Source organism: Camellia sinensis, chromosome 7, assembly GCF_055761805.1.
Source record: "Camellia sinensis isolate YWXY chromosome 7, ASM5576180v1, whole genome shotgun sequence".
Classification (NCBI taxonomy): Eukaryota; Viridiplantae; Streptophyta; class Magnoliopsida; order Ericales; family Theaceae; genus Camellia; species Camellia sinensis.
In genome coordinates, this window is record NC_138967.1 from 6,321,723 (window position 1) to 6,347,242 (window position 25,520).

A 25,520-nucleotide genomic window follows, 5' to 3' on the forward strand; every position below is an offset into this window, starting at 1 on the left:
GCATGCTATATTCTAGCTGCAACGAGACCAAGAGATCTAAAAGTGCATTCAATTGAGGTACCGGATAAGGAGAGCCTCGAAGACATTGGAAGGATCCCAAGTGAAAAGGCAACCAAAGCCCTAGATCGGATCGAAATTGACAAAAGTCCTGACAAGTTCTTCATTATCGGCGCTTCCTTGGATAAAGTTGAAAGGTAGGAGTTGGTATCGTTCTTACTCGGCAATATTGATGTATTTGTATGGTCCCCATACGAGATGCCAGGAGTGGATCCATCAGTGGCCCAACACCGCTTAAACGTTGATCCGAAATTTAAGCCAATTATTCAGAGAAGTCAGCGGTTAGCCACGGAGCATACTTCGACCGTTGTTGAAGAAATAGATCGGTTACTTGACGCCAGGGCGATTCGCGAAGTAACCTATCCTACATGGTTGTCCAATACTGTGGTCATAAAAAAGAAGAATGGCTCTTGGCGTGTTTGTGTGGATTTCACGGACTTAAACAAAGCTTGTCCCAAGGACTGTTTTTTCCTACCCAGAATAGACCAACTCGTAGATATAACGATACATCATCAACGCATGAGCTTCTTGATGTCTATAGGGGCTATCATCAAATTGCCATGCATCTGAAAAATCAAGAAAAAACTGCATTCCTCACCCCAAGAGGAACCTATTACTACAAGGTCATGCCTTTTGGGCTAAAGAATGTAGGGGTAACTTATCAAAGACTAGTGACTGCCATTTTTAAGGAACAACTCGGCCGTACCATGGAAGTATACATCGACGATATAGTGGTCAAATCTAAGGAAAAGCACTCTCATCTAGCCGATTTGTCAGAGACATTCGGCATCCTTCGAAAGTATAAGATGAAATTGAATGCTTCTAAGTGTGCATTCGACGTCGGATCTGACAAATTTCTTGGCTACATCGTTAACCATCGCGAAATCGAAGCCAATCCGAGGCAATTCACGGCAATTCTAGAGATTGGATCCCCTCGGTCAGTCAAAGACGTTCAGAAGCTGATGGGAATGGCCACTACGCTCAACAGGTTTATCAGTCGTTCCATAGATTGCTGCCGACAATTCTTTCACACACTTCGACAAGGCTGAGCATTTGATTGGACCTCCAAGTGCCAGGCCGCTTTGGACGGCCTGAATTCTTATCTCTGATCAGTACCACTCTTGGCAACACCTGCGGTAGGCGATCAGCTCATTTTGTATCTGGCAGTATCCGATCAAACAGTCAGCGCCGTACTGTTAAGGAAAGAACTTGGGGAGCAACGACCAGTTTACTATGTGAGCAAAGCTATGGCCAACGCCGAAACATGTTACCTTCCATTAGAAAAGCTTATCCTTGCCCTCGTCATGGTTGCCAGAAAACTGATGCACTACTTTCAGGGGCATACCATTGGGGTACCAATGGAATATCCCCTCCGGTCAACGCTCCGTAGCGCGGAAGCGTCGGGGCACCTTTCGAAATGGGCTCTCGAACTCGACTAGTATGATATCCAGTTTCTATCCAGAACTTCCATCAAATGGCAAGTGCTTGTCGACTTTGTAGCCAAATTCACAGGATCCTTCGCCGACTTTAAGTCTGATCAAGTGCAAACTAAGCCCAACTGGAGAATGTATGTTGGCGACGTTTGGCAGATATATTGCGACGGGTCATCCAACCAGCGTGGCAGTGGAGCTGGCATAATAATCATGACCCCCGAAGGGGCAATAATTGAACAAGCCGTCAAACTAGGCTTTGATGCATCGAACAATGAGGCCGAATACGAGGCACTGTTAACCGGCTTACAAAATGCACTTCACCTCGATGTGCGGCATCTGCTTGTTTTCTGTGACTCAAAGCTAGTAATCAACTAGTTGAAAGGGGAATATGCAGCCAAAAATGACCGCATGACAGCCTATATGAAAAACGGCAAATTCTTTCGCAAAATCTGATCTCCACGAACTGAATCAAATAACTCAGGATCAGAACACGCATGTAGACGCCCTAGCTTGCTTAGCCTCTGCCATCAACTCAAAAATTAAGCGAACAATCGAAGTAGGGTTCGTCCTTGAGCCGAGCATTGCCTCTTCAGAATCAGTTCGAATCAACGTTATCGAACCGGGTCCAAGTTGGATGGACCCTATCGCCATATTCCTATCTTCAGAGTAGCTCCCGATGGATAAGAAAGAAGCACACAAACTGCGAAACAAAGCCCTCTGATACTACTTGGATCCACAGGGGAAGCTCTATAAAAAATCTCTCTCTAGGCCGTACTTAGAATGTGTTCACCTAGATAAAGTCGAGGAACTTTTGTCTGAAATACATGAAGGCAATTGTGGTGCCCATTCGGGCGGACGTTCTCTGGCCCATCGAGCCGTAATGCAGGGGTACTATTGGCCGACCATGCGAACCGATGCCGAGTGTTATGTCAAGAAATCTGAGCAATGCCAGAAGTTTTTCCTCTTAACTCATCTGTCTGCCGAGGAGTTAAACTCTATCACTATTCCTTGGTCGTTCGCTCAATGGGGACTTGATATCGTTGAACCATTACCACGGGCCCCAGGCAACAGGCGATTTTTAATTGTTGCGATGGATTATTTCACAAAATAGGTCGAAGTAGAGGCACTAACACATATTCGAGATTCCGACGTTAAGCGTTTTATATGGAAAAACTTCATAACAAGATTCAACATACCACGAGCGCTTGTTTCAGACAACGGTATCCAGTTTGATTGTGGCGTGTATCGAGAATTATGCAACATTTATAGTATCCGGTCCTACTTTTCCTCGCTGGCTTACTCCCAAAGCAACGGTCAAGCAGAGGCCACCAACAAGGTTATTTTGGACGGCATCAAGAAAAGGCTGCAGAAAGCTAAAGGCAGATGGGTCGAAGAGTTGCCCAGCGTGCTGTGGGCTCATCACACTACTCCAAGGCGATCCATTGGGGAAACGCCGTTTGCTCTGTGCTTCGGAACCCAGGCAATCATCCCCCTGGAGATCGGCCTTCCAACCTTGAAATCAAAAGTTTTTGACATGGGCCGAAATGACATGATGTTGGCCTTGGACTTGACTCTAATTGAAGAACGCCGAGACCGTGCCCTTGCTTCCATGGCACGGTACCAGCAACAGCTCGCTAAATCGTATAATCAACTTGTTCAGCTATGTCGTTATACACTAGGAGAATTGGTCCTCAAGAAAGTGCTTCCTGCTGCTAAAAATCCCGCTAACGGAAAATTAGGTCCTAACTAGATCGGCCCCCTATCAAATTGACTCAATCGCAGAGATGAGGGCATATCGGCTCAAAGACATGAATGGAAGAAATTTGCTGCGCCCGTGGAATTCCACACACTTGCGCAAATTTTATCATTAAGTTAACTTGTACGGCACGACAGCTTGTTTTGAATTTACGCCGTGTACATCTTTTTTTTTTCAATACAATATTTTTCCTTTCTTGCCCAGTGAATTATGGTTGTCAAAAAGCCTTTAAATTCGGAGCCCCATCCATGAATGACATGTTTGGGCCGAATAAGCCTCCAAATTCGGAGCTCTATCCGTGAATGACACGTTTAGGCCGAATAAGCTTCCAAATTCGGAGCGCCCTTCGTGGAAATCGCTATTGGCCAACATAAAAAGCCTCCAAATTCGGAGCCCCATCCATGAATGACACGTCTAGGTCGAATAAGCCTCCGAATTTAGAGCGCCCTTCGTGAAAATTGCGATTGGCCAACACAAAAAGCCTCTGAATTCAGAGCCCCATCCGTGAATGACACGTTTGGGCCAAATAAGCCTCCGAATTCGGAGCGCCCTTCATGGAAATCGCGATTAGTCAACACAAAAAGCCTCCGAATTCGGAGTCCCATCCGTGAATGACACGTTTCGGCTGAATAAGCCTCCGAATTTAGAACGCCCTTCGTGGAAATCGCGATTGGCCAACACAAAAAGCCTCTAAATTCGGAGCCCCATCCGTGAATGACACGTTTGAGCCGAATAAGCCTCTAAATTTGGAGCGCCCTTCGTGGAAATCGCGATTGGTCAACACAAAAAGCCTCTGAATTCGGAGCCCCATCCGTGAATGACACGTTTGGGCCGAATAAGCCTCTGAATTTGGAGCGCCCTTCATGGAAATCCCGATTGGCCAACATTAAAAGCCTCCGAATTCGGAGCCTCATCCTTGAATGACACGTTTGGACCAAATAAGCCTCCGAATTCGGAGCGCCCTTCGCGGAAATCACAATTGTCCAACACAAAAAGCCTTCACATTCGAAGCCCCATCAGTGAATGACACGTTTGGGCCGAATAATCGTCTGAATTCGGAACTCCTTTCGTGGATATTGTGATTGACAACCGCAAACGCGATTAACGTAAAGTAGTAGATGGTCACAACTTAATTTACGAGCATTGATCGAAATAACATATAGACATTTAGAATAAAATGTTTTATTAAATAGATCATGAGTACCTGCTTTACATAAAAACGAAATAATGTACATCAAAATTATTCGACCCTATCTTTGTCATCAGTCTTCTCGGCGTCGAAAGCCTCAAACGAAAAAGTATAACTCTGATACAAGAGTAACGTCGGATCAATGCCCGCAGCCTGGAGAGCCTTGATCCATCCATGCTTAAATCCGTGATTTTTGCATCGACAGACTTCCTCGGCTTGTTTTTCCTTCATCTTCTCTGTTCTAATTTTTTGGCCGTCATGGAAGCCTTTTTCATAGGACCTAGCCTTTACAGCTTCTATTGCGAACATACTCGTCGTTTCTCGATCGGCAATCGCGTGATCCAAAATTCGCCGGTTTACTCGCTCCGTGACAATCGGATTCACTTGACTCACCGAATGAGCCTCAGAGGTGTTAGCTTTCTTCAGCTCATCTTCGGCCTTCTCCGCGCGGGCTTGCAAGCTCTGAATGCAAGCGTCCTTTTGTTCTCTTCGCGCGGCACGAAGATGCATGCTGATTTCATAAAAGGTATATAAGCCCTTTACTACTCCATGGACGCCCTCCCGAAAAACTTCATAATCAACCCGGCCGACCATGGAATGTTGAACTTCTGGCGAAAAAAATCTGTCGAGCGAACTTGACTGCTAAATTTGGGTCGCGGATAATCGAATTCGCTTTCGTCATCGGTTTGTTCCCAACAAACACCGAAAAACTCAACGGGCGCGATATCCCACTGGTTTCTCCTCTTGAACGAGGAGAGTTACCTCATTGCTGTTTTTCCTTTCTGGGTGACCTATTTCGACGACGTGGGGAATGACACTTCTCACGCTCCCTCGACGTCCTACTCCCTGTGCACGTAGGTTCGCCACCTCGATTCATCTCTGCGTCTAGTTCTGCCAGTGTCCTACCCTCCCCTCTACTGTTGAAGAATAGTCTTCTTGCCATCCATAGTCGTCTATACTGCTTTTTTTCTCTCCCAATTTGTTGGATTTGAACGCAATAATGGCACCTCCGCACACGTAGCCCCCACCCCATTTATTCATTACGGGTGCAACACTCCCGAGGCGATCTCATCAATGCTCTACGCATCGATATTTGGCGTTCCAGCTCATACATTAGCTGGGGTAAGGGCAAATTTGTTAAACTAATCAGCCAAATTTCAAGGCTTTACGCCGTTAAGTTAATGTCCCCCGGCCAATCCTTGAACCACCGATATTCGGCGTTCCAGCTCATTCATTAGTTAGAACAAGGGCAGATCTGTTAATCTAATCGACTAAATTTCAAAACCTTGCGCTGATAATGGACGTGCCCCAGCCAATCCATGAACCACCGATATTCGGCGTTCCAGCTCATTCATTAGCTAGGGCAAGGGCAGATTCGTTAATCTAATCGGCTAAATTTCAAAGCCTTGCGCCGATGATGGACGTGACCCAGCTAATCCATGAACCACCGATATTCGGCGTTCCAGCTCATTCATTAGCTAGGGCAAGGGCAGATTCGTTAATCTAATTGGCTAAATTTTAAAGCCTTGTGCCGATAATGGACGTGCCCCAGTCAATCCTTGAACCACCGATATTCGGCGTTCCAGCTCATTCATTAGTTGGAACAAGGGCAGATTCGTTAATCTAATAGGCTAAATTTCAAGGCTTTGCGCCGATAAGTTAATATGCCCCAGCCAATCCTTGAACCACCGATATTCGGCGTTCCAGTTCATTCATTAGCTGGGGCAAGGGCAAATTTGTTAATCTAATTTGCTAAATTTCAAGGCTTTGCGCCGATAAGTTAATGAGCCCCAGCCAATCCATGAACCATCGATATTCGGCGTTCTAGTTCATTCATTAGCTGGGGCAAGGGTAAATTCGTTAATCTAATCGGCTAAATTTCAAAGATACGCAGTTATTCTATCAGATGTTTAATTTACTTATCTCATGATCTTACATCCTACTAGACTGTTAACTAGCACATACAGCAGACAAAAAGGCATAAAAAAATTTCATTAATAAATTGAGTACAGATGATAGTCATTTTACACATGAAAATTACCCTACATTTAACTTCAAACCGAAGTAAATCAACAAAAATCTACAAAAACTATGCACGAAAGATGCCTAACAAAAATCAAAATATCACCCTAGTCAATCTTCAGGGTCAGACTCCAGCGGCTCAATGTCCACTTGCTCGTATGGAATCGACTGCGCCAATGTCACATTAGCGGCAGTGAGGGCTTTGAGCCAGCCGTGTTTGAAGCCCCGATTCCCGAACTTGGGTACTTCCTCCACATAATTCTCCATGGCGGCGTCCTTCCCAGTTTGGAACGCTTTGGAAATCTCGTTGTCGGCTATTTCCTTTGCATTCTTCGATTCTTCCAAATCGGCTTCCAGTTTGGCAATCACCTCCTTGGCTAACTTGAGCGCTTCTTCGCTCACGTTTGCCCTCTCTTCAGCAACCAACTTGAGTTGGTCGGAACTCTTCGCCTTTTCTGTCTCAGCGTCGGCTCTTGCACGTTCTTCCGCTGCTTTCGCCGCCTCGGACTCGGCTCTTAGAGAGGCCTCCACGGCCTTGCTCTTTTTATTTGTAATTTTGATTTTCAGAAAGCCAATCTGTTCAATAGCATCATGTTGACGGCGGCCGATCTCGGCTATCCTGCCCGCCGTTTGCAAAACAAGGAATTGGAGTTAAAAAATAAAAATAGAAAATATAAGAAGAAGACTGTAGACAAGGCTCAAGTCATGTATCAATATGGCCGATTGAATGGCTAATGCTATGGACAGCAAATCTGGCTCCGCCCGAAAAGTTGCTCTGTCAACCGACAAGGAAATTGAGGAAGCCATGCTCAAGACCACAGCTGGATCTTTCACAGCCGACGCATCAGAAGCAATCGGCACGTTCTTTATCCTTGGTTGAACGATGAACGGCACAACCAAGTCTGACTTCTCTACGCGTGGCCGTTTATCTGTTAGGTTTTTCGCAGAGTCGGCTTCGCGCTTGGTGGGACGCTTTTTCCCGCTCTGCTCGGCCTCCTAATCCCCTTGTTCAACAATTTGCTCTGTTTCGACCGTTTTAATCTGAGTCATTTCTTCCACAGTAACTGGTGGAGAAGACTCAGTCATGGCAACAGGGGGAGGTTCAGATCAGTTGGTCTCGGCTCTCCTCCGGGGGGCCATCCTTTCGACATTTTTTCTCCTGGCCATCTGCGTGAACAACTCCCTAGCCATGTTCTCAGGATATGCGTCGGGAAAGTCCCCTAAGTTAGTAAAAATATCTTCAAAGGAGACATCCACTCGGTTTGAAGTGGATGGAGGATTGGATGGATTAAAGCCAGCTTCCTCAAAAGCCAAGTTTAGAGCCTCGTCAACTTTTTCGGCATCCAAGGTAGACTGATTCGACTGCTCGGCGACTTCTTCGGCTACTTGTTCGCCCGCCTACTCCAAATCAGAAGCTTTCAAACCAATCTGCCTGAGGTTTTTGAAGTTGGGGAAGATAAGGGCCGTGAGTTGCTGTTCGCCCCTTGGAAACAGAATTGTAATAACCCGACCCTCGTACATATTTTCTAATATACTTTCAGTCCCTTATTTTGTGCATTTAAATGCTTAATGTAAAGTTTCATGAGAAATTAAGTTTAAGCACATGGATCTTATGATTTGAAACCTATATCTGTTTAGTAAGGAAAGCATCTGTCACAATTAGAATGTTTGGATCAGAAATTGAGAGCCTTAGAGGCTTGATAATCCGAAATTAATTTCATATTTGAGATCAGTATAATTTTTAGGTAATAATAAGCGTTTCTGTGAAATTTCAATTTGGAATGATTAAACGATTGAGTTTTGTCCTATTCACCTTTTATATATGCCTATATTCCTTATATGCTTGACTAGAGAGCCTTCGCAAGAAAAAAAAAAAAAAAAAAAAAACCTCCTGAGAGAGAGAGAAATAAGGAAAGAAAGGGTTTGAGAGAAGCTCATCAAGAAGAAGATGGAGAAGTTAAGAGGGATTGTAGGATTTAAAGCTCAAGGTATGTGTGGCCTACTTAAAATCATTCCTCTATTGAAAATGAGTAAGATTTCTTTTGTTAATTATGCAAATTAGAGTATGTATTGAAGTTGTGTTGTGATGATGGTTGAATTAAAAGATGTGTTATCCTTGAATTGATTTGGGGTTAAGTTAAGGTATATGGAAAAGAATTCCATTCTAGTTCTTATCTTTGCATATTTGAACTCAATTATGGATTTGGATAATTGTATATATATTTGGGAACTTATGGTAGGGATTCAAAATGTTTAAATTCTATTTGTGAATTGCAAGGAATTGTGGAATCAATTCATATTGAGATTGTTGTATGTTTGAAATATCTTTGTACATGATTTTTGAACCATGTTTCATTAATTAAAGAACCTATTTTGAGCCTTATACAAGCTTACCAAAAAATGGGGTTTTGTTTGGAAAATTTCGGACTGCACTGCCAGAATCGCCGCACGTGCGGGATCATTGCCGCACATGCGGGAAGCCTTGCTGCACGTGCGGGGCTCACAGCCGTACGTACGGCCCATGTTGCAAAAATTCGTTCGCTCTGTTTTGCGTGCTTAACCCGCTGGTATTTTTGAATTTATGTTTGATGTTCCTAAGATGCCTGTAAATTCGTTCGAAGTAAAATGATGCAGGGAATAATGAAAGAAAGAACAAGAACTAATGTATAAGTTATGCACATGTGTAGGTCATACCTCGGGAGGGTCAAGCGCTCCTCTATAGCACTGTGAGTAGTAGTACTGTGGTTGTACATTTAATTATCGTTAATGAATCTCATTGTTAACATCTCGTTCCTTTCAAGTAATTATGTTAACAATATGTTGATTGGAAAATCTAAAGGTATTATTGAGCAGTATGTTCTGTTTACTGTTGATAATGAATACTAACATTCTGTTATCTGCAAGATAGCTATAGTGATTCATGACGAACAAATGCAACGTATGAGCATTATGGAACAACGGTATCCACGTACCTCTGGAATCGTTCAATCTGTAAAATGTGCTTACCTTTTGCTAATAATTATCAGCAATGTTTTGTTAAACTTAAACTAATTATGTTAACTCATGTGAATGATGCAACGGTTACCATTAGTACTCTGTTAATTGCAGGTCAACTATGTTAACGTATATGAACGATAAAACAAATGTGTATACTTTTGTATGCTTCTGATTAATAGCTCAAGTGAACTACGTCATTTCTTAACGAATAAAGAGAATTTATGTTCACTCTTGAATAACGGATTCTGTGTAGATATGAGAGCATACCGTTTTGTTATTAATAGGCCACAGGCCATTCAGTTATAAGTTATCAAGTGTGGACACCTTCGAAGAATCGGAATAATTGGAAAAGCTATGTGTATCCATAGAAATCTAAAGTTATTTTGTTGTGTTACATATGGACCTGAAGTTATTCAGAATCTACGACATAAACGCAAAAGTTTAGCGTCATTATGTGACCCACATTAGAATGTGAATTATTCTATCTTTGTTAAGTGTACGGTAATAACATGATATGACAAGAAATGTTCTATTTTCTGATATGTTACGTTTTGAATCAATGAATGATTGTCCATCTATATAAAAGTATTCATGGCATCCTTAGCACAAAGCCCTTACCCGGGGGTAATAATACCGTGGTCTTATGGCCCTTGCCCGGGGGTAATAATACCGTGGTTCAAGTATGTTACAAGTTTCCGGTACCGAAGGTTCCTTTATGGAACTAACAAGTATGCTCTATATTAATTTGTTAGCGCTATTGGATGTATCATGTATAATCATGCATGAAGTCTGATTTCTGTTTATGATTCAAGCATAATTAAGAATATATGTGAATTTGTTTCCATTATGGTATGACATGATGTGAATGGTTCGGTCTGTAAGACCTACTGATACTGGTATGGAACAAAGTGCTACTCGGAACTAAGTGCTACATTGTGAGCCACCTCTAGAATTCGTGTGAGACACCTCTTGAGTCCATACATATATGAACTAGGCTTAAAGCCAATATGGCCTATGGTCATTCTGTATAATCTATTAGGCCAGAGGCCATTCTGTATTTCTGATATGAAACAAAGTGCTGTACGGAACTAAGTGATGCAATACGAGTCACCTCTAGAATCCGTACGAGACACCTCTTGAATTCATACATGCATGAAAGGGCTTCATGCCATTCTGTTAAGGGCTTTATGCCATTTTGTTAAGGGCTTCATGCCACTCAGTTAAGGGCTTCATGCCACTCTGTTAAGGGCTTAAAGCCACTCTGCTTAAGATTGGGCCCAAGGCCGCTCTGGAATTGGTACAGAAACAAATTAACCACATGATCTCTTTATTTATAAATGCATGGATATGTATTATAATTCAAGTTGAGTATTGAATTGTTTATGTGTTATTATTCACTGAGCTTGGCTCACTTTATGTTATGTCTGTTTCTGTAGACACTCAACCTGGAGGTCATTCTTAACCCATGGCATCCATTCCTCTTATGTCAACCTCAGAGTGTCCTGGCACCTAAATGAGTATGCTAAGCTTTTGGTTTTGTACCCTAATTGTCGGTCTAAGGTTGAGGTGTACATGACCCTTTTTCCTTTCAATGTTTTTTTTTACATGCTCAACTCGAGGGCTGGGATTGTATATGTATAAGTACATAGCTAGATTCTTAGATATATGACACTATATATTTATTTGCCTTATGTTCTGTTTGTGATCCTGGCATAGTAGTGATAGCTCAATGGATGTTATTTTATATTTTTGTATGATATTAAATGCTTCCGTTCAAGCCCCGTATGATATATATATCAGGTTAAGTGTCCGTTTCTGAATGCGTCATGCCCGAACTTTTAGGGGCAAGTGCGTGGCGTGACAGGAATGTTATCTGTGGCCGAAAACGTAGTGTAAGTCGGCTCGTATCTCAGAAGTATGTGGGCCGCCCTCCATTGCTTTTAGAGGTTTGGACGGCTAAATAACTGGAGTGCAGTTTTGATTTCTGCATGTACAGCGTCATCAGCCAAAACCAAAACTTTCTTCAAATCGTTGCCTGCATAAATAAAACGATAAGTGCATGGAAGGAAAAACCAGGTAAATACACGTAAGGAACTATACGGCCACTTGGTTCGCCTTTTTGTCTAGACACAGGATCCAGGCGATCTTCGCCCTCATCGAATTCCCAGTTGCCTCGGACAACGACCATAATATCGTTAACACGCTTTCCAGAGCTAGCAAGCATAGTCACCAAATGATGGTCGGTGTCCTTAGCCTTGAGAAAGTAGCGCCCCTGCTGAATAGCAAGGATACCAAGATTGATCCTAAGGTATCGGTTCAACCCTACAATTCCCATTATGATTCGGTAAAAATTTACATTAGGCTAGGAAAAGATTAAACCCCAGTGGCGAAGGACGGCCCTTAAAAATGGGTGAAGGGGGAAACAGACTCCGCCCTCAACAATTGATAGGAGAGGAAAGATGATTGTACTCTCATCAGTCCTCTTTATATCAATTGTGCTCTCTGCCACGAGTAACAGATGGACGTCGTCAGGAGTGGAAAAATGGCGTTGAAAACCAGAAACTCAATCCGTAGAAAGAAGGGCTTTCAACTGTTTTGCCATCCTAGCCAGTTTAGGGAGTATGCTAAACTAAAAACAAACAAGGAAATGAGATTCGAAATGGAGGAGAAGAGAACTTACAAGAAGCAGAGAAGACAATGAGAAACGGGAGGAAGTTGCAGAGGTTGCGAAATGAAGGAAGTATACTGAAAGGTAAACCAGAAGCTTTGCGTATTCAAAAAACATACATTCGAAGAGATAACATAGTTTCAAATCGCATTAAATGAAGGAAGCGTACGAAGGGGCGAGAAATTGTAATGATGCCTAAAAAGCGTATGTGTTCTAACACTTATGTTGGAATGAGATTAACCGCCGTATTTTTTGATTTTTCAAGTTCGAAACCAAACACGCCGACTAACTGGTGTTAGTAGGATGTTTGGGGGGCAATTGTGGGAGCCGAATATCGGTACATGCAGGAAAGTCGAATAAATCTAAAGAAAATCAGGATATATATTCGGCTCCGTCCTGGACGATCCCGAAGCCGAATAGATTAATCGGTCATAGAACCAATTGAACAAAAAGTCGAGTGGGAATTGGCATACGACAGAAGGGCCAAATGAGCAATCATGCGATGGATTAAGAGTGGGCCCGACCCTAGGGCCCAAAAGTGAATATAAATAGAGGAACATCAACCAAAGAAAGGTATGTGAGAACAGACCTAAGAAACTTGAGACACAAACAAACGAGACACATATATTAACTTGTTCATCGGAGTGCTAATTCCGACACCCTCGACCGGAGTGTTAATTTCTTTTTTAGGTGGCAATCAGAAGATCAGAAACGTCCTTCAAGATCTAAGAGTATTTTCAAATAACTTCTCCACAATATATATATATCTTTGATTTGATGATTAAAGGAAAAAAGAAAAAAAAAAAAAACAGATACTAGAAATATATAACAATGTATATATATATATATATATGGATATATCTCGCTACAGCTCCACTCTTCAGTGCATAAGAGCCCTTTGGAGTTGCCATTAGCGTAGACTTCGGAATACTCGTAGGAGGTTTCACTCTTTTGATGTCAAAATTCGGATCACCATTCAGCTTGTTTGGTTTCGTTTTTTTGAAAATAATTTTTTTAAAAAAATTACTTTCTTATTTTTTGTATCTTTTTTTATTTTTATTGAATTTTTTTGAATATTTTAAGTAATTTTTTTTTAATTTTAGACATACTTAACATAAATATACATAAAAAATATAATTTTTGTGAAAAATCTTTTAAAAATCCAATAAATACCAAAAATATAAAAAAAATACAAAAAATTTAGTATGTTTTCTGTATTTTTATGTATTTGTTAATTTTTTAAAATATTTTTTCACCAATTTTTTACTTTTTAGACACATCTAAGTACGGTACATCTAAAAAAGTAAAAAAAAATACTTAAAATTTTAAAAATATTCACTAAAAACAAAAAAAAATATGAAAAATAAAAAATTTAATTTTCAAAAAATTTAATTCAAAAAACTCAAATCAAACACAATGATTAGTAGGACAGTGTTGAATAAAGTGCCCTAAACAAAACGATTAAAGACTTAATATATTTTCAAGCAATACATCCAACAGGTTTTTTTTTATTTTTTATTTTTTTAAAGTTTAAAACAAAACACCAAAACCTTGCAAGGGCAAATTAGTCATTTTACATCTGTCATTAACGGTGTTAACTGTGTATATCAACCCATTAACTACCTGAGAGTTATGTGGTATATTTGAACGTTAGGAGATAATTCGCACTTGGACCAAATCATAGATGTAAAGTAAAATTTGTCCTAAAAATAATCACATAAGTCTTATGTAATTTATGAATTAAAATGCATAGTATGATATTTTAGCTAAGTTAATCTTTTAGTTTTTTATTAAGAAATTATGTGTTTATTTCCAAATACAATTGAGGTAAATCTTGAGTAAAATAAACAAGGTTTAAATAAAATTAATTTCTCAAGAAAATAACGAAATTGTCCATAATTTGCACAATACAATTACTTATGCACATAAATAGATACTTTAATCCTTTCACATAAATTATTTATGATGGTGTAGACTTTAACCGCAGAAACATAAATAAATTATCTACTTATTTTTAAATGACAAAAAATTATGTTATTTTTAAATGACAGAAAACTATGTGCACTTCAAAGATAAATTGAAATTTAAGTTAAGTTTGACAATTCAAAAATAATCCATCTTTTTATTTTTTTATCTTTTTTCCATCACATCACCTCTCTATTTTTCTGTACATCTTTTCATAAAAAGATAAAAAATATACTTATTTAGGTCATTCCAAATAACCCTTAACTCTCATCTTTAACTATCATGTTATTATAAGTTTTAATTTTTTTTTTAAATGTAATTTAAAATAAAAATTTGTAAAATGGAGATAGTACATCAAATTCTTCCACGTATTAAGGAATTCCTCAGTCACAACAATCCTTTCAAAGGGGAGGACTGGCACAGAATAAATAAATAAACAACAAAATTGAAGTCCATTTTCTCATTACATAACAAAACTATCACAGTTTTTAAATAATAATAAAAAAAAATTAAATGTATATATCTACATCCTACAAAGTTCAAACATTTTCAGAGTCCACAAAGTCTGCGTGCCCTCAAAACAAAAACACTCTTCCGATTCGTGCCCACGTGCCACGTGTGCGAGTCTGACAAATCGCCGAATGTTGAACGTTCTCACAAGACAAAGCCGTCTTACAACCTTTGAATATTCACTTTCTCTCTCTTACCTCGGTGTCTGAATCCGAGTTTGATGCTGAGTCGACTCGTCTCTACCACCACACTCGATATCCAACTCACTCATCGGAGACCCAAAACTCGTTCCGATCCCCGACGACGGAGACACCGCCACTCCTTTTCTATTGAAGCTCAGTATTCTCTTCAACGAAAGCAACCGACTTGCCGGCGATTTAAACCCTTGACTCGCCGGCGAACTCGGTCCCAACTCACTCCCCAACTCGCTCCTCCTCGGCACATCTATTGTCACTGTCGCCTTCCTCCGATCTCCCAAACTCGACGACGAAGCACCCTCGTGCTGACACGCTGCGCACGTCCCAGAACTCGAACCGGGTTCAAACCCAGCCGGTTCAACTCTAGACCGGTTTTCCGGCACTGGTTCAACCGGAGATCGGCAGAGAGGGCAAGTAGAGTGAGAGTGGAACCACATGTCGATACAATTGATGTGAAAGCTATGGTTACATTTGGGTAACAAGCGACCTTTCTCGTTTTCCTCGAACTCCGACAAGCAGACGGCGCATTCTAGCGCGGCGGCGGCGGAGGCTGAGGCAGAGTAGACGAAGACGGGGAGGGAGTTGAGGACGACGGCGTCGAGGCCGCGGGAGGCGGTGGCGGAGGGGGTGTCGGGTTCGACGTAGAAGACGAGTTGGGTACGGCGGTGATTGTGGTGGCGGACGTGGTGGTGCCGCCGTGAGCGGAGGAGGTACCAGCGGGCGTAGAGGTGGAGGCAGATCATGAAGACTACGACGCCGAACAAAACGATGATTGCGCTCAGCATTATTTTTCCAGTTATAGAGGAGCCAGTGTTTGGATAATATGGGGGCATGTTATTGCTTTCCATTGATGGTGTTTTTAGAGAGAGAGAGAGAGAGAGAGAGAGAGAGAGGGGTTTTGTGGGTTTTAGAGAGAGAGAGGGGTCTGATGATGGTGTGATGAGGGAATGGGTTTATGAATTTATATGTATAGAGGAGTGAAGAGGAATAATTTTTTTTGCCGTGTAGGAGAGAGAGAGAAGGTTCATGAGGATTTCTGGGTTTGTTGTACTAACGATAGATCTTGCAGTCAAATAGACGCCGAGCTTGACGCGGGAGCTTGAAATGACCAAAACAGCCTTCAGTTTTGTAACAACAAATCCAATACGTGAAGAAGAAGCGAACTGGCTGACTAGTTTTTCCTTCAGTTTTTCTACTCACCTGTCCTAAAATAATGGTCACTTTTGAAGAATTTAATTTTTTTTAGTAGTATAATTATTACATTTGAAAAAAAAATAATTTTTTAAAATTACCCTTTTGATAATATATTTTTAAGAATATCAATGTCATAATTGTACTTTTTATATTATTTATTAATTTAAAAGAATGACAAAAAAAGAAATTTATATTATTTTTGTACTTGATTTTTGAAGAAGGACTAATATTTTGAGACAATGAAAAATGAAATAAGAGACTAATATTTTGGGACGAAGAGAGTATTATTTTTCAAGTAAATTATATTCAATTTTAAAAATATATATATATAATATGTCTTATAATTTTAACATAATTATATTAAAAAAATTAATTTATTTAATATTTAATTCATCTTTTAGTAATAATTGGTTAGTTATATGAATAAAAAAATTATATTATTATCTCTTTTGAAATTGTTTATTTTTATTTTATTTTGAGAATTTATGTTAAATTATGATGAAATTTATTTCAATTGTTTATAGTTTTTATTTTTAGGGTTCAAAAATCTCTCTTTACCTGCTTATATTAGTCTAAATTATTTTTTTATGTTCTAATAAATTTTATGGGTGACATAATTATCAAAATACCCCTAATAATAGGGTGAAGCATGCAATGTTTACGAGAACATTCACACTGTAAAATTTATTTAATGTGACTGTTCATATTATCAAGTTGTTAAGGATTTAAAAAATATTTGCAAAGATAAAATTGTTCATAAAATATCTTTAGAACTTGGTTGGGAAGAATATTAGGGCTAAAATAGCCATATAAAACAAAATAATCTATTTTAGCTAAATAAGATAAAATATCATATCCAACCTATAATCATTTCATTTCTTCTCTCACAAAAGTCAAAAAAATAAAAAATAAAAAAAACTTATCTCAAACGAGATTTTTTACCCCAAGTTAAAGTAGCCAGAAAACGTAAAAGTCAAAAAATCAACCCACATTCCAAACGAGTTCTAAATATGATAATTAAGATTTGGGAACCGCTTGCCTCCGGTCCTTAATCGAATTGGACGGTGCTGTTCGGCCCGTATGGGTCCCGTTTTGATAATCTAAACTGTTCAATGTGTAGAAATCGTCGAATATTATATTTTTCTAAAAAATCACGTTGATTAGATATCGATAGCTATGTGATCAAATCAGTTTTGTATATAAAAAAAAATGGACGGTGAAATAATTAACGATTGACAAAAAACTTATAAGATGAGATAGCTATCGATATCCGATCAACGTGATTTTTTATAGGCATATAGTATTCTACAAGTTTTACACATTGAATGGTTCAAATTATTAAAATAGGACCTATGATGGGCTTTCACGGACCAATCAACACCGACTAATCCGATTAAGAACAGGTGGCAAGCTGTTCTCTTAAGATTTAGTTGATCAAATATTTGAAATAATAAAATTTATTGAAATATATTAATATTTTATAGAATAATTAGAATACAAATACATAAAAAATAATTTTTTAATAATTTTTACTTAATTTTAAAAATTTATGGTATACGTTTTTGTCCAACCTATGAAGTAAATATAAATTCAATAAGTTAAATAAATTGATTATAAGAATTAGGAAACGTCATTTTTTTTTTTTTTTTTTTGACATTAGCAATTTTTAATTTGAAAAAAACTACACCGAACAAACTCTTGGAGCTGTCTTAAAAATTGGGTTAGGATTCCTTAGTCTCTAATCGAATAAGAGGGTATTGTTGAGTCTGTGGGGTTTATCATGGTTCCGTTTCAATAATCTGAATCGTTCAATGTGTAGAACTCGTTGAGCAGTTTATATCTATAAAAAATCACTTTGACCAAATATCGATAGTTATCTTATCGAATCAGATTTTTATCAACTGTTTATTTTTTCACCATTCATTTTTTTTTATAAAAAAACTGATTTGATTACATAACTATCAATATCCGATCAATGTGATTTTTCACAATACTCGACGATTTCTACACATTAAACGGTTCATATTATCAAAATAGAATCCGTGATAGACCTCTACGGGTTTAATAGTACCCTCTAATCGAATCACGGATTAAAAGAAAGCCAACCCTTTAAAAATAATAAGAAAAAAATAATAAAAAGTATAGAATGAAAATCATTACTTTACTCATTGAAATTCAAATCAGAAGTGATTGAGACCTCTTCCAATCACCACCCCCATCACCCCCCACAAACGTGGGAGCTGGTGATTGAAAAAAAAAAAAAAAAAAAAAAAAAACTAACCAATCACAACAAGAGAGAGTCGTGGAAGTGCCCCTTGTAGGGATCCAAATCACACTTTTTATTGTGATAATCTCAACCTTTCGTGTTGGGGATCCAAATCATATTGCATGACATTCGTGTTGGTTTGGGTAGTTTGTTGCGATTTATACCTAAAAAAAAGTTTGAGTCGACCATTATCTCCTCATCTCTCTCTCTCTCTCTCTCTCTCTCTCTCTCTCTCCCTTTCCAGTGGGCTTTGAAAAAAGGCCTTTGGGAAGCAATCGTGAGGGCCTTAAAAAAGGCCAGCCCAGGAAAGTTTTAGGCTCATTGAGCTGGGCCCATGTCATCGATCTCTAGAAATAAAATTTCGAACTCATTTGGCAGGGCTTATAAGCCCAAGTTTAAATTAGGTTACTTGTCATTTGGTTATGCTTTGGATAAATTTCACTTTACCCTATCGTCTCGTTTGAAAAATTAATTATTTTAATAAATTATTTTAATTTTTGAGTATTTTAATAAGTTAAAATATTTATATTTAGAAAGATGATTGATTTTTTTATTTATTAATTGAATGTGATATTTGTGAAAATAAATAAATAAAATGATTATAAATTTAATATAACATTTAATCTTATTAATTATTTTAACTTATTTTATTTTGTTTTTATAAATTTTAACCCGAAAAACAAAAAATAGTTTTTGCGAAATAAGGCTACCAGTCACCAAAAATGGCCTTTGTGGACAATTGTATACCACTTGCTTCAAATTTGTCACTTCAATTGTGCAACAATGTCGTTCATGCAATTGTCAGTCTGCTCATGTGTCAGATGAATTGAATTTTCATTAATTTTTATTTTTCCAAATGTTACAGTTTTGTTGGTTGTTCGAACGGTTCATCAAATATTTTATTAAATTTAAGTAAAATAAAAAGGATAAATTTTTCTATTTGATATTACTTGCTTCAATGGAGGGATTTGATTTTTTATAAAACCACCAGTCGGTCGATCAACTAGTCAGTCCAAAAAATAAAAAATAAAACAATTGAATTGTTTGTCATAATAATTATGAAAGAAGAGAAGCATTGTTTGGTTGGAAACTTAGGATACAGAAGAAGAAAAACAATAAGAACAAGCTAAGAGAGAAGGTCCGGACCACCACCACCACCGACACTAAAGCTCCTCCTCTCCTTGGGGGGTGGTGTCACGCCCCAAAATTTAGACAATTAAATATTAAATTAGAACTAAATTTCAATTAATATTCCATCATCCAAATTCTAGGAATAAAACAGAATCTAAACATTCACATCTTCAAAGGGTTTAAGTAAATTTTCATTCTCAAAAGATTACAAGAGATAAAATTAAAAATTTAAAGAAAAAAAAAAAACACCTAACAAAACGCCAACCAAACCATCCACCATAATTTCATAACTAACAATACCTCCAACATTAAAGTAACAATAAATAGTCAAAGTAGGTGATAGGACACACTTCATAACTAATCTCCAACACTTCTGGTGGTACTACTTGGGAAGGGTCTTGTACACACTTCTGAAATAAAGATACGTGGAACACATTGTGAATCATAGCTAAAGTAGGTGATAGGGCTAATGTAATGACTCAGAATTTTTTTATTATTATTTTAAATAGTCAGTACATAATTTAATTGAGTAAATTTTCGAATTTGATTGCTGTGTAAATTCTGTGCAAAAATATTTTGGTTTTGTATTTTTTAAAAATAATTCTCGATCTCAGAAAATTATGAAATTTTTATATGTTGTTCCCATATGAGTCTAGCACGTTGGATAAAAATTTCATAATTAAATGATGATAATTTATTTTATGAAAATTCACGGACGGATTGGTGTTTAGTTTAATTTATAGCAGAATTTTGTTATTTAATTTTGAATGTTTAGATCATGATTTGGATAAATTTGTTAGGTCTATTTTGGCATATAATTGGATCATGTTTGGCTTATGGGTAGGACCCATGACTTAGATTTAATTTAATTTGAGTTTGTTTAGTAACACATGTTTAACTGTTTGGTCCTTTTTAATTATATGATTGGTAGTAACCACCTTGGGAGTTATTATTATTTATTATATAGGAGTTATAATAAATATTTAATAGTTGATTTTATGGTGTGTACTATATAGCGAAAAATTATATATTTTATAAAGAATGAAAATGTGTATATTTCGTAGTGATCAAAATATTATATTTTGTGGTGTACAAAAATATTATATTTTGTGGTGAGAAAAATTATATCATTTTATAATTTATATTATAAAATTTTGAGGTATTTTTATAAAAATTATATTTTTTTGGAAAAAATCAAGCTTTGGGAAACAAACCCATGTGGGTGGCCCCCCATGTTTGTCCTTGCCATCATTTTCCCCTCCTTTGATTCCCCTCATTTCCTTTCCTTTTCATTTCTTGTGGCAGAGAGCTCAACTCTCTCTGCTTCGTCTCTTTCTCACCATGGATGCTTAACCTTTGAGTTTTGAGTGGGAGTCCTTTGAGTGAGATTTTGTAAAAGTTTTGTAAATGAAAGTTAGAGAACTCGTCGTGATCTTCGCAATAGTGTTTTCGGATTCATGATTGGGAGATGTTTGCATTTTTGGATTGCTTTTCTTCATATTTGAGGTAGAGACTTTCTTCATATTTTTACATTAAAACTATGTTAAGGCTATTTTGAAAGAATATGTCATTTTAAGAGGTATTGCATATATATATAATTTTCAGATTTTTATTTGGTAATTTTTGGAAGAAAAATTATGATAAAATGTTAAGAATGTTGGCATTTTGAGATTGATTTTGAAAAAATCATTTTATGTTGTTAATTTTGTAAAAAAAAAATTGAAAATAAAATTTAAAGGTTATATGATTGTATTTACATCATATTATGATTAGATGATTTATTTTGAAAAATATAAAGTTGAAATATTTTTTTTATCTTTGATTTGGAATTTATTTTTAAGAAAAATAAATTGATATTGAGGAATATTATGTAAATTGTTAAGTTGGGATTATAAAGTTGTTTTGGGATTAAAAACTTTAAAAGTATTGTATTAATGAAACTTTATGGAAGATGATATGCTGATGATTAAGTTGTGTTCATTTTTATTTTTATTTTATTTTTTTGTGAAAATAAAAAATGTGAAATATGGACTTTTGAACTCATAACCTTGAAAATGTTACTCTTGGGCTTATTTCATTATTTTTTATGTAAATATCATGTTAATTAGTTAATTTTAGAAAAGTTGTGAAAATTGTTATTTGTAGAGATTTGAGAGAGAAATGAACTATTTAAGTAGCTTGGCATGAAATATGATTATATTTAAAAGATGAGACATTTTAAGTTAGGTTTGATATAATTTATCTTGAAAAATTGTGAACATAATGAACTTATTAATTTGATGGATTAAATTAGTTTGGTTAACATTTTGTATCCTTTATGATTAAAAGTGTGTTAGTGAGATTATACCATAGCTTTTAATATAGTATGATGGAAATGGTAATATTCAATAAGTATGAGATTTGGTGAAAATCATTTTGATTATCTTGGTTGAGTTGAAACAAAAATTGATTAAAGGTTTTGTGTAAGTCCAAACAATGAAAAGTTTGATATATAGTTTGTTATAGAATTGTCTTGAAATGACTAAATTGAGAATGTTAATTAACTTGTGGAGACTATATGAATGTGGATATTGTTGGATTATCTCTTGGAATTGTATTATGATATTACATTGATAGAGATATGAAATTTGATCACAATGGAGTATTGTGTGGTAGAATTAAAATTGGAACTATTCTAATGCATTGTTACATATTGCATTGCCATTCCATTTCATTGTTATCATGGATTTCGAATTGCAATTGAAAATTATTGTTTTAATAAAGGAATTATTTTTGGTGAAATAAGATCATTTTGAATTGTTTTGGGTAAATACGTTGGAAAGTCTGGCTATGGGGTGTAGTTTGATATTAGTTAAGTTGGCCTGAGTGTCCATGGTAAAAGATCAGAAACCACGCAGATAGGTGTCGAGCCTTCCAGTTAATACTGGTAAAAATGACAGATTACAGGTGTCAAACTTTCCAGTTAATACTGGTAAAAATGACAAATTGGTAGTACTTGTATAGTCTACTTGTAGACACTAGCCTAGGGATTACCTGAGTCGTATTTGCCATCTTGGAATTTTATTGAAATTGTTAGATTAATGTTGTTTCAAATTGGCATTGTGCGTAAGATTTTCAAAAAATGAGAAAAAATATATATTTTGAGCATGACATGACATATGCATTCATCTCATAAGACTGTATAAAATGGATTTGATAATTATTTAATTATTTGATTCAATTGACATTGAGATAATTGAATGAATTGAAAATGATGCCATGTTGCTATTGAAACATGTTTATTTATTTCAGTTAACTTGTTGTGATTAATTAAATAAATTAGATTTAAGAGATTATATAATAAAATCATATGGTTTTGACATGATATGATTTCACGTATATGTATGAGTATTTTGGTACCCGCATATCTTCTAATATTTTAATTGGGATTGTTTGGTGAGCTAATGGTTGCTTATCCCCTGCTTGTACATATGTATACAGAATGCTTTTCGGATTTGAAGATCAAACAATGGTTTTACCATTTCATAAGTGTAATGTAGTGATGGATTGTACTGCTTCATTTGTTTGTTTGGCTGAGTGCTATTTTTTTTGTAAAGAGTAGTGTCCCCTCTTTTGTTATAAGTCTCAGGGCATTCCCTTTATTCGTATGTAAATGTCTTTATTGTATCACGAGAGATAATATGTATATTTAATTATTTATCATTTCATCAAAAGATGAATTGTCATTTGTAAATGAATTTAATTAATGAATATTGATAATGTTATTCGAGTAATAAAATACGGGGCGTGCAGCTAATTTGTAAGCCACATTACTAATCTTCTCAGTGATCTCATAGGGTCCCACAAATCTAGGTGCCAGCTTTCCTTTCTTTCTGAACCGCATGATACCCTTCATCTGCAAGACCTTCAAAAATACAAAATCTCCAGCATTTAACTCAACCCCCTTACATTTTCTATCAGCGTAACTCTTCTAATGACACTATGCAGTCTTGATACGTTCCCGAATAATGTTCACCTTCTTCGTGGTCTCTCTCACCAACTCTGGCCCTAACAATGGCGTATATCCTACCTTCATCCAACAAGCAGGTGATCAACATGACCTCCTATACAAAGCCTCAAAAGGTGTCATCCTGATATTGGAGTGATAACTACTATTATAAACAAACTCCACCAATGACAAGTGTTCTTCCTAACTAACACCAAGATCGAGGACACAAGCTCTCAACATATCCTCCAAGATCTGATTTACCCGCTTAGTTTGCCCATCTGTCTGAGGATGATAAGTCGTGCTTAAGTCTAACCTAGCACCCAAAGCATGCTAAAAAATCTCCCAAAACTTTGCCACAAACAACAGATCACGATCCAAAATTATAAAAACTGGTGCGCCATGAAGTCGCACCACCTCCCGAATATACAGTCTAGCTAGTTTATTCGCAGTTCGGTGAACATTGATAGGAATAAAATAAGCAAACTTGGTGAGTCAATCCAGTATCACCCAAATAGATTCATTTCTTCGCTTAGGCTGCGGTAATCCATCCACGAAATCCATAGAGATGTACTCTCATTTCCAAGTAAGGATCTCGAGAGTCTGCAAAAGTCCAAACGGTCGTGGTGTTCTGTCTTAAGCTGTTGGCACACATAACATCAAAAAACATACTCTCCTACGTCCTTCTTCATACCTTCCCACCAAAACTTCCTCTTCAAGTCATGATACATCTTAGTCCCACCAAGGTGAATGGTATATCGGGACCTATGGGCATTATCCATGATCTCTTTCCTTAATTCAATTATGTTAGGTACACACAATCTGCCCTTGAATTGCAATCCCCCATCTGGGTCCACAGACCAATCAATAGGACAATCATCAATCAAATGCACCACTACGTCATTGAGCTTGCTGACGAGGAACCCATCTAAATTCTGTATTTGACGAACTTTACCCAGTAACGTTGGTTGCACGGTCAAACTACCAATGTATGCCCTCTCGACATTCTCTGTTGGTTGAATATCATGCACCAAAATTAACTCCAAGGACTTCCATTCCTGAATCATCAAAGACACTATAATCCCATGTTGTCAACTAAGTGCATCTGCAACCACATTTCTTTTTCCCGGGTGGTAAAGGATCTCGAAATCATAACTGCTAATGAATTCAACCCACCTCTATTGTCTCATGCTCAACTCATTTTGAGAAAAAAGATATATAAGACTCTTGTGATCTGTGTATAACTAAAAACGCTCCCCAAACAAGTAGTGTCGCCACACTTTCAACGCCAAAACAACTACAGCCAGCTCTAAGTTGTGAGTAGAGTATCGTCTCTCATGAGGTTTTAACTATCGAGAAGCATAAGATATAACCTTCTGATGCTGCATCAACACACATCACAACCCAATTCCACTCGCATCAGTAAACACTACTAACCTTTCCCTTTGTACTGGTATAGTTAACACCAGTACTGTAGTTAACTATTGCTTTAACTCCTGGAAAGCTCTCTCATAATCATCCGCCCATACGAACTTCATATTCTTGTGGGCCAACTTGGTCATGGGTACTGCAATAGTGGAAAACTTCTCTATAAATCTCCTGTAATAACCCGTTAGTCTTACAAAACTTCTCACCTCTGTAGGGTTCATGGGCTGCTTTCATTTTTTGACCATAACAACTTTCTCAAGATCTACCGCTATCCCCTGATTGGATATAACATGTCCCAAAAATCGAACTTCTTTCTCCCAAAAGTGACACTTACTAAACTTAGTATGTAACTGTTGCTCCCTCAAAGTCTGCAATACGACTTTCAAGTGTTCTCTGTGCTCTTCCTTATTCTTAGAATACACCAAGATATCATCTATGAAGATAATCACAAACTTATTTAGATACGGTTAAAAAATTTTGTTCATCAAGTCCATGAAATAGGCAAGAGCATTTGTCAAACCAAAAGGTATTACAGGAAACTCGTATAACCCATACCGAGTCTGAAAAACAGTAGGCGATATACTTTCCTCTAACACACTTATCTGATGATAACCCGTTCTAAGATTAAACTGAGAGAACATGGCTGCCCTCTTCAACTAGTCAAACAAGTCATCAATTCTAGGTAGTGGATACTTGTTCTTGATAATCACCTTATTTAGCTC

The 25,520-nt window shown here is 37.3% G+C and overlaps 1 protein-coding gene across 1 annotated transcript; it reads right to left on the reverse strand.

Moving 5' to 3' along the window:
• Nucleotides 1-14,517: 14,517 nt before the first annotated feature.
• On the reverse strand, nucleotides 14,518-15,871 carry LOC114289740 (RING-H2 finger protein ATL2). The gene has a single exon (XM_082877354.1). It carries the CDS (start codon nucleotides 15,640-15,642, stop codon nucleotides 14,791-14,793), a length of 852 nt encoding a protein of 283 aa, XP_082733480.1. The 5' UTR covers nucleotides 15,643-15,871; the 3' UTR covers nucleotides 14,518-14,790.
• Between the last annotated feature and the right edge of the window lie 9,649 nt (nucleotides 15,872-25,520).